The sequence below is a fragment of the Rutidosis leptorrhynchoides genome, chromosome 9, assembly GCF_046630445.1.
Source record: "Rutidosis leptorrhynchoides isolate AG116_Rl617_1_P2 chromosome 9, CSIRO_AGI_Rlap_v1, whole genome shotgun sequence".
Lineage (NCBI taxonomy): Eukaryota > Viridiplantae > Streptophyta > Magnoliopsida > Asterales > Asteraceae > Rutidosis > Rutidosis leptorrhynchoides.
This window is the reverse complement of record NC_092341.1, coordinates 290,129,549-290,139,865: the sequence shown is the minus strand read 5'-3', so window position 1 is coordinate 290,139,865 and position 10,317 is coordinate 290,129,549. Positions and strand designations below refer to the sequence as shown.

The 10,317-nt window shown below is 36.8% G+C and overlaps 1 protein-coding gene and 1 pseudogene across 1 annotated transcript; both read left to right on the top strand.

Annotated features, from left to right (window-relative positions):
- The first annotated feature begins 437 nt into the window (after positions 1-437).
- LOC139868848 (NAC domain containing protein 52-like) lies at positions 438-2,285 on the top strand. Its single transcript, XM_071857190.1, has 2 exons — positions 438-645; positions 960-2,285. Exons 1-2 carry the CDS (start codon positions 438-440, stop codon positions 1,973-1,975), a joined length of 1,224 nt encoding a protein of 407 aa, XP_071713291.1. The 3' UTR covers positions 1,976-2,285.
- A 733-nt stretch (positions 2,286-3,018) lies between these two features.
- Positions 3,019-4,695, top strand: LOC139868847 (pentatricopeptide repeat-containing protein At1g34160-like; annotated as a pseudogene).
- Positions 4,696-10,317: the final 5,622 nt, after the last annotated feature.

Here is a 10,317-nt window from a genome sequence, read left to right as displayed (position 1 = left end):
TCTCATATATATGTTTAAAGTTTATAGTTTAAAGAATTGAACTGTACTATAAATATCATTGTTAGTGTTATACTACTTGACGAAGGTTTCCTAATTTTAATAATAGTCGTTATTTTAGGGGGGGAAAAATATAAAATACACAATTTTTTTTCATACTCTCATTGTATCATATGAATATCGTATGTCGTATATATACGGAATATCGAGGTACGCGTACGGAGTAGTTTTTCTATAAAATACAAAAAAATCCCCGAAAGTTCCGTCATATAAATACCCGAGTCGCCCACCCGTTTTTGGGGTATCATTACATAATTTTTTATTTTTTATTTTCATACTCTCTACGCTTCCTTCTTTAACGGTTAAACCCCTCTAGGGTTTCGATTTCAATCTTTCGTCGAAATCAAAACCTAATTCCAATCAATCGATCGATCGATTTCATGGCTTCTGAGTTGACAGAAGCGGCGACTGTTTCCAATCCACATTCTTACGCCGGAGAAAAACTGTTCCCGCCAGGTTTCCGGTTTCATCCGACGGATGAAGAACTCATTCTGTATTATCTTAAACGAAAAACCTGCGGCCGATCTCTGAAACTTGATATCATTTCCCTAATTGATGTTTATAAATGGCACCCTAACGAATTGCCAGGTATACACATTCACTCTTTCACTTCATTAATAACTCCATATTTATATTAACTGTTTATTTTCTTGGATTTAATTTATGATTTTATGATACGGTATTATGATAATCTTAACATTAATATGTTTACTGTTTGGACATTTGCTTATTTATATCTTATTGTGTACCCAAACTCTGTTTTATCAGTAGATCATTATGATTATTGTCATTATTTGCTGCTGTATTTGCTGTTGATGTATAGTAATTTATTGTTTGTTATCTTATTATATGTATCATTGAAGATTATATCTAATGAATGTTGTGATGAATTTGGAATGTAGGTCTATCTAAATGGAAAACTGGTGACAGGCAATGGTTCTACTTTGCCCCAAGCTGTCGAAAGTATCCCAACGGAGGAAGATCTAGCAGGGCAACTAAGCACGGTTACTGGAAAGCAACTGGAAAGGATCGTGTTATAACGTGCAAATCTCGCTCTGTTGGTTTAAAGAAAACTCTCGTTTATCACGAAGGCCGCGCACCTTCTGGTAAACGTACTGATTGGGTGATGCATGAGTATGCCCTGATCGAAGATGAGCTCAAGAGATGCAGAAACATAGAAGGTTTTTACGTCTTGTGCAAAGTGTTTAAAAAAAGCGGGCTGGGACCCAAAAACGGTGAGCAGTATGGTGCTCCTTTTGTAGAAGAAGAGTGGGAAGACGATCATAACTTTCTAGGTCTTGACGAGATTTTAGCGCAGAACGTTAATAAGTTGGTGAATGAGCCTCAATTAACAAGTGGTACTATTGTTACTGTTGAGGAAGAAAGACAAAAGAGTGTGATAGATGTGGGCCCGAGCCAAGAGGTGCAGGCTGAGTCCGATTTGGTTCAGCCGGTAACCGAACCATCTGTGATTAGTTTTGTGGAGGAGGTTCAGCAGCCGTTGGCGATCGATGATGATTTTCTTGAATTGGATGACTTAATTATTCCACAAGATGCTTACCAAAACACTCAATTGCCCATGTTGGATGATGATCTGCCATTTGCTTCTTTTGACGGTTTTGATGCGTTTGATTTCTATGAGGATCCAACCACATTCAGTGATATTAACCCGTTTAAGAGTCAATCAATTCAATACCCGTCTTATACAAGTAATGTTGGTTTTGAAACTGAAAACTCTGGTTTTCATTTGTACTCAAATGGTAATGGAACTGATGCTATGAACACTGAGGTTCAAGCGGGTTATGACCTCTCGACTCAAGTACCTGAAGTCGCCAGTTCTTTGCCTTCACGTTCTGAATTTGCTTCAAGTTTATTGGAGGAATACACATTGACACCTATAAGAAGTTATGTTTTATAGGTTTCAGTAGAGAAATGTTAACATTTTGTTAATATTCGGGCTCTTGATCAGATGGCGAATGGTGATAAGTTTCAAATTCAACTGGGAAAGGGGTGAGTTTGAGCCCAACTTATAAGAGTTCTGGTGCTATGATTGTGGTATAGGCGGCTTAATTGTTAGCTGATAGACAATTTTTTGCTGTCGATTTTTGCTGATTATTCTAGGTGTTGAAATTGAAACACCCAAATCTGCTTTGAATCAGTTATGAAAAAATGGAGATGATGATGATGGATGGTTCATATAAAGTGGGTTTCTTCCACATCAGCCTTGGAGAGTAGTGGGTCTTGTAAATAAGACTTTTGAACAGATGCTTTAGCTTTAGTAAAGCATCATTAGTATATTAAGCGATCATTTAGATCAAGTAACATGGATATTGTTTATGTTTATTTTCTTCTAGTATTGTTTACTTTATTAATCTATGGTGACGGCGAAAAGCTGGTCTTAGGGACTTGAAACTAGGGGTGTTTTTTGGGTTTTGCCCGACCGCAACGATATTGGAAGTTTTCTCTGGACCAAATCTGATTGTTTCTTTCAACATGAAAATTAAGTTTTTATAACTAATTCATATTTTTTTAAGTTTGAAGTAAATAACCGAACCACATGGGTAACACGAATACTGAATTTTGTTTCATCAATGTCAAACTAGACACGAATCTTTATGAAATGGTTCAAATGTGTTACAGATATAAGTGAACATGATTCATCCAAGTAGTTTATCCAAACGCATTAAACGAGCTGACATGATTCGTTATATAAAAATATAAAATATAAGATATAAACTAGTACTGATCAGGTTAGAACTGGTTTTCAACAGGTTAAACATGTAAAAGGTAAATTTGCTTTAGATGTGTTGGTGAGTCAATTTGTTTATCCACAATGCAACACAACAAACATATACTCAACAACGCCTGTTGATTCATCTATGAGACTATGACCCGATTCATACCGACACTAATGACCGGAAGGATTGCGTGTACTCAGCCTGTTGATTCATCTATGAGATTATGACCCGATTCATCCGCGGCCTTGCCCAGACTCATCAACCGTCAGACGCCGTCAACTTTTACCGTGAAGGATTGCGTGTGGTCACGTGCAGTACTGACGCCCTCGCGTGCTCCTTCACCCTCAAAGCTTGCGCACGAGCGTTGGCTTATAACAAAGCAATCCAACTCCATCCTCAAGTTCGGTACGAGGTTGTACAAGATGTGTTGCTGCAAACCACGTTACTGGATGTGTAAGTGAAAGTTGGTCATTTGGACAATGTGTGTAAACTGTTTAAAGAGAGATGTTACGTGTTGGAATGCGGTAATCGCTGGGTTGGCTCAAGGCAACCGTCACGATGAAGCGTTGCAACTGTTTAAAAGAATGAAAGATGATGGGTTCAAGCCTAATGAGATCACATTTCTTGGTGCTCGCTCTGGGTGTGCTCAATTGGGCACAGTTCTTTGTGGAGACAGAGAGATGCGTGTGGATGCTTTGCGATCCTCAACTCCTCAAATAGGCAAATTATAGTGTATTAAAAATTGTTAATTATCTGTCAACATTCCCTAATCATGAATAATAGGCTCCCTTATGTATGAATAATATATAATATTCTCTAATTCTTCGATCCAGTTGTATTCGTAGTATATGAAATTTTTATATCGAAATTTTATTTTCGTGAATTGCCACCCTTATTCGTAAATCTTGGCTTCGCCTCTGGGCACAGTACAAGAGGAAAGAATGTGTACAGTTGCATAAAAAGCGAAAGCCTTGATTTGAACGAGCAGGTTTGTAATGTGTTGATCGATATGTTTGGAAAATGCGGGTACGGTTTTTAGCGACATTAGATGTAAAAAGACTCGTTACTTGGAAATACTATGATCACGGTTCTTGGGACAAACGGTGAAGGCGTAGATGATGGGGTCAAGTTATCTGAACATCTCCACGGCTCTTAAAGTTTTTCACCGAATAAGTAAAGAAGGATTCCGACATGGTTGCACAAGTTATCTTGCTGCTTTATGTGCCTGTAACCACTCGGGTATGGTCTATGATGGGGTCAAGTTCTCTGAAACATTGACCAAAGATGAGTCATTGAATCGCAACATCAAGCAGTACGGTACTATGGTTGATCTATAGGGAAGATCAGGCCAGCTAAACGAGGCCTACAATATCATCAATTCGATACCTAGAGCGCCCGATGTTGTTCTTTGGCAGACATTATTTTTTTTGGAAAGGCAATGATTTATTAAAAATGAATAAACTTTACAGAGCATGTAACTTAGTACATGATACACATCTAAATCTCACAACTCAGTACATGAAACTCACATAAATCTCACAATGACAGTAAGTGCAGCAATGACAAAAACAAGCCTAAGAGAAGACCTGATGTAACAAGAACAAAAATAGAGTGACCCATTTTTTTTGGCAGACATTATTAGGCGCTTGTAAGACATTAGGAACGTAGAATTAGCAGAAAGGCATCACGAAAGCTTGTGGAGAGGGGTTCGAGTAGTGATGGAGACTTGGTGTTAGTATCAAACCTATATGCAGCTTAAGACGTGGGTCGAGTGAGGGACAAATTTGTAATACACAAATTTGTAAATGGAGATCAAAACCAAGTAAATTTGCCAGGTATTTATAGCAAGCTTGAGTAGATTATGTGTCGGATTATGTGTAACCGTATAGGTTCGTTGTAACTGGATGAATGTGTGGGTTTCATGCAGTAGTTAGGGGGCGGGTTGTACAACTATGAGAGATGAATATGTGGGTGGTTAAGTCCCCTCTAGGTGATCCCAAACTGATGTAAAAAAAAAAAAAAAAAAAAAAAAAAAAAAAAAAACTTATGAACTTTTAATTCATGTGCTTGAATTCACTAACCTATATATCGAACAACTAACAAAATTTAAACTTAAGCTATTATAAGTAACTTGAACGAGTACATTTTACTTTCTTTTTTTTTTACTTTTTTATTATTTTAACCATTTTTTTTCTTTCGGACCCGAGTTTTCGGTTCGCTTTGCGAGCAGATTAATTCCGAGGTGACAACCTACTTTGCAGGCTGTTTGCAGTCGTGCATGGTGAACCTCCGTGACAATAAGGGTTTTTTTATGCTCCATAGATTCGAACGCCTAACCTACGTTTCTATTATAGTGGGAAAACTAGAATCGCCAATCGATTACCACCTCATGGTTATTTTCACTTCAAAAGAAAAGTCTCAAAGTGTTGAGGGTATTTTGGTCATTTTATAAGAGATGCGAAACAAAATATCTGAATGAAAGAATGAACTAAAAATAGAAAGAAGCCGACTAAGAGTGAAATGAGTGACCTATCATACGAGTTACAGAAGGTAATTTACCAACTTAAAATTAAGAAATAGTTACACGAAACCAGATTGTCCATTTTTAAACCCCCAATAAAATTGAAACGTCACGGAGAAAATTAATGATCATTAGTAAAAAATGTTGGAGTATGATACAAATCCAAAGCGAGCGGAAGCATTTTTAAAACTTTACAAAATCATACTCTTCCACGGATCATTGTACAAAACTTTAGCAAACAAAACAAATTAACGAAACCGAACAAGAGAAGATTAGAATACAACCTTTGTAGCCTTTTGAAGATCGAATTTGAAAATCCAAAGAAGAGTTCCTCTAAACGGTAGACACCCAAAGTTCCAACCTTGCTTCAATCTATACCTTCTACTTAACGGATATTTTCTTCTTCGTTATTTCCACCAAAAACCGAACCCAATTATAGATTCCAAGTATTTTTGGTTACTTGAAAATAAGAAAGAAAAATAGCATTTTTGTATGTGTGTTTTTTGTATCTTTTTCATGACTTTTTTTTTAATACCAAGACTTGGTATTATATATTACATAATTGATACAATTAATACATCTAGTACAAATGTAATAAATAAAGATTTGGAAATATTTGCAAAATCAAATCTTTATATAAAATAAGATTTACAAAATCAAATCATATTTTATAAATCAAATCAAATCTTATATCTTATATAAAATATGATTTGCAAAATCTAATCAAATCTCTACATATTTAGATTTGTAAGTATATGTATACACATAAAAAAAACTTACTTAATTTATTAAACCATTAACTAATGATTAATAAATTAATTTCTGATTAGAAGGTATATCAAACAATTTTACGATTGGCCTTTGTGTGTGACTGAATAGGATAAATGGACTTTTATTATTTAATGTCATGGGCATATCTTCGGAATATATGTACCACGGTCAAACCACGGTCGAACCGTAGCCAACCCGAGAACATATTTCCAACAGACTCCCACTTGCACTGACATTAATAATATTGGTCTGTCTTAAAAGACACACCATGTGTAACAACTAGTCTGCTACGTTACACTCCTATATTTTGATTTATATCAATCATCCTTTTGTTCAAGATATCTATATGAACGTGTGACATGGTTAAGTGTCAATCATCATCGTTCAAGATTATGTTTCCCGATGGAGATTTGTGGTGATCAAATAGACTGCAATTGCATTAATTCAGTCGTAGCATGGCCATGCATTTAATTCAGCACAAATCAACGAGGGGCCCAGAGATATCGTTTAAACTTGCTTAAAGAAGAAGGAACAAATTGCTTCAACTGTATAGACATCCACCACATTCCATGATATACCCAATCTGCTCCCTTATGACCGGCATTTACGCACAGCGTTAGAAACAGGTCAAAGTATAACATAGTTTGTGTCAGGATTTCTCATACATATCCACTCTATGATAAATGATGTTGCCATCTTAGAGCTTACCTTTTGACTTAAAACCATTAAGTAATGTCTAAGTGTGGTCATTCCAGAACCTTGAATCAACTATCAAGTTCCTCATGAATGTAGTTTCATATAAGCCTATATTACTACACTTCATAGCAGCCTTAATTCAATTCTCTCTTCCTTAGAGAATGACCGACTGTGGAATTTTATGAAATGATATTCATTGGAAGTTAAAACATGCAAAATGAAACATGGCAATATACAATGAAATGATCGCATCGTGCGTATAATATAATCTCAATATATTAATTATCAGATCAATTGCAACATATATTATTACCCAATGTTTAAAGTTTCAAACTTAACATAAAAAATACTATCAAACTTTATCATTAATGACACGAATGCCAATAGACATGCTATGAGCATCATGCTTAGTCTGTGGCAAAGGCTTGGTGAAAGGATCAGCCAAGTTCTTAGTCGTGTCTACTCTACTTAATAATATGTCATTTTCTGCTACAAGTTGACGGATGTAATGGTACTTTCTGAGTATGTGCCGTGTGCGCTTTTGTGACCTCGGTTCTTGAGCCAAGACAACCGCACTCACATTGTCGCAGAAAAACTCAACAGGATCATGGATTGTAGGAACCACACCTAGATTCCCGATGAATTTCTTTATCCACATGGCCTCTTTAACAGCCTCATTTACTGCTATATACTCAGCTTCTGTCGTAGAATCAGCAATAGTACTTTGATTGCCACTTCTCCATGTGACGGCTCCACCGTTCAACATAAATACAAATCCTGATTGTGAAGAGCAATCATCTCTATCTGATTGGAAACTAGCGTCCGAGTATCCTTTGACGCTCAACTCGTCATTCCCACCATAGACCAAGAACATCTCTTTAGTCCTCCTAAGATACTTTAGAATATTCTTGACTGCTATCCAATGAGCTTCACCAGGATTGGCCTGATAACGACTAGTCATGCTTAGTGCATACGACACCTCAGGCCTAGTGCATATCATCGAATACATGATCGATCCTATAGCTGAAGCATATGGAGTCCGACTCATGGTAGCTGACTCCAAGTCAGAATTAGGACATTGAGACTTGCTCAATATCATTCCAGGGTTCATAGGAACGCACCCTTTCTTGGAGTTATGCATATCGAATTTCTTCAGTATCTTATCTATATATGCATTTTGGTTTAGCCCAATTAATCTCCTTGACCTATCTCGATAGATCTTTATTCTCAAAATATATGATGCATCTCCTATGTCTTTCATGGATAAATATTTCCCTAGCCAAGCTTTAACATCTTTCAATGTCAGGATATCATTTCCCATGAGTAATATGTCATCGACATATTGTACAAGGAAGACTACAACACTCCCACTAGACCTAACATAGACACATGGCTCATCTTCGCCTCTAATAAAACCAAATTCTTTGATTTTCTCATTAAAGCAAAGATTCCAGCTACGAGAAGCTTGTTTAAGTCCATAAATGGACTTTTAAAGCTTGCACACACTATTAGGATACTTAGGATGTACATAACCCTCAGGTTGTGTCATAAACACATCATCTGTTAGCTTACCATTAAGGAAAGCTGTTTTTACATCCATTTGCCATATCTCATAGTCATAAAATGCAGCTATGGCAAGAAGTATTCTAATGGATTTCAACATAGCTACTGGTGAAAAATTTTCATCATAGTCTACACCATATTGTTGCGTGTAACCCTTATCCACCAGTCTGGCTTTGAATGTGTGTACATTTCCATCCATATCGGTCTTCTTCTTGAAGACCCACTTACACCCAATGGTTTTAGTACCTGGTATATGATTAATCAAGGTCCAGACTTGATTATCATGCATGGATTGGATCTCGTTGTCCATAGCCTCCTTCCATTTGACAGACTCGGGGCCTGTCATTGCTTCCTGATAGGTAATAGGTTCATCAGAATCTATATTTTCGTCGTCACCCTCAAATATGTGTAAATTATATTTCTTTGGTGTTCGACGCACTCTATCAGATCTACGTATGGGTGGTGGCTGTAGGTCAGTTTCTCTTTCAACTGCAGGCTCGTCGACCTCTTGAGGAGAATCAGTTCCAATATCAGTTTCCATGTCGGTTGATTCTTGAATTTCTTCAAGGTCAATTTTCCTCCCACTGGTTCCTTTTGATATGAGATCCTTTTCAAGGAAGACTCCCCTTCGGGACACAAAGAATTTGTTCTCAGTAGGGTTATAAAACAAATATCCAAAAGAATCAGTCGAGTAACCAACAAATAAACACTTTTCGGATCTGGGTTCAAGTTTATTTTGAACTTCACGACGAACGTAAGCCTCACAACCCTAGATTCTTAGATATGAGAGAGAGACAGTTTTACCATGCCATATCTCATAAGATGTTTTAGAAACTTTCTTGGTTGGGATGAGGTTAAGGATCCTTGCGGCAGTTTGTAGGGCATAGCCCCAAAAACTGATTGGAAGCTTTGTGCAGCTCATCATGGATCGAACCATATCAAGTAATGTTTGATTCCTCCTTTCAGCCACACCATTATGTTGTGGTGTTCTAGGAGGAGCTAATTATGAGATTATGCCACAACCCCGTAGATGATCACGAAATTCATCATTAAGATATTCACCACCTCTATCAGATCGGAGAATCTTAATTCTTTTGTTCAGTTGATTTTCTACTTTATTTTGGTATGCCTTGAACACTCCCAAAGTTTCAGACTTTTGTTTAATTAAATAAACATAACCATATCTACTGAAGTCATCAGTAAATGTAACGAATTATCGTTCCTGGTGTCTAGTAGGCGATCTGAATGGACCACACACATCAGTGTGTACCAACTCCAACAGATCCTTACCCCTTTCACAGTTTCCTGTGAAAGGTGCTTTTGTCATTTTTCCTAACAAGCAAGATTCACATTCGTCATATGATGTAACATCAAATGATTCTAAAATTCCATCTGACTGAAGTTTTGCTATGCGTTTCTTGTTTATATGGCCTAAATGACAATGCCATAGATACATTTTATCCAAAAAGTCATTGGATGAATCAACATTGTAGATTGAACTATCATTTAGCTTTGCTGTGGTTTCTAAGATGCCTTTACAAGGACTAGCCTTGAAATAAAAGATCCCATTTTTGTGAACAAGTATTGATCCATTATCAAAACTAAAATCAAAACCATCATTAAATAAAGCATTAAAAGATATAATGTTTCTTGCCATTTCGGCACTGTAGCAAACATTAGATAAAACAATATATAGACCAGAATCAAAAGAAAGCTTGTATTCTCCAATCATGTTAACAGAGGCAATGTTCGTATTCCCCATGATTAGATTGAGCTCTCCGGTCTTCAGCTTCCTACTTCTTGTGAGTCCCTGCACATTTGTACAAATGTGAGTACTACATCCTGTGTCCAATACCCAGGAATTAGAAATAGTAGTATTATTTAGTTCAATCATGAACAAACCTGAAGGTACGGCGACTCCCTTAGCCCGTAGTCCATTAATTTCCTTCAAGTACTTGGTACAATTGCACC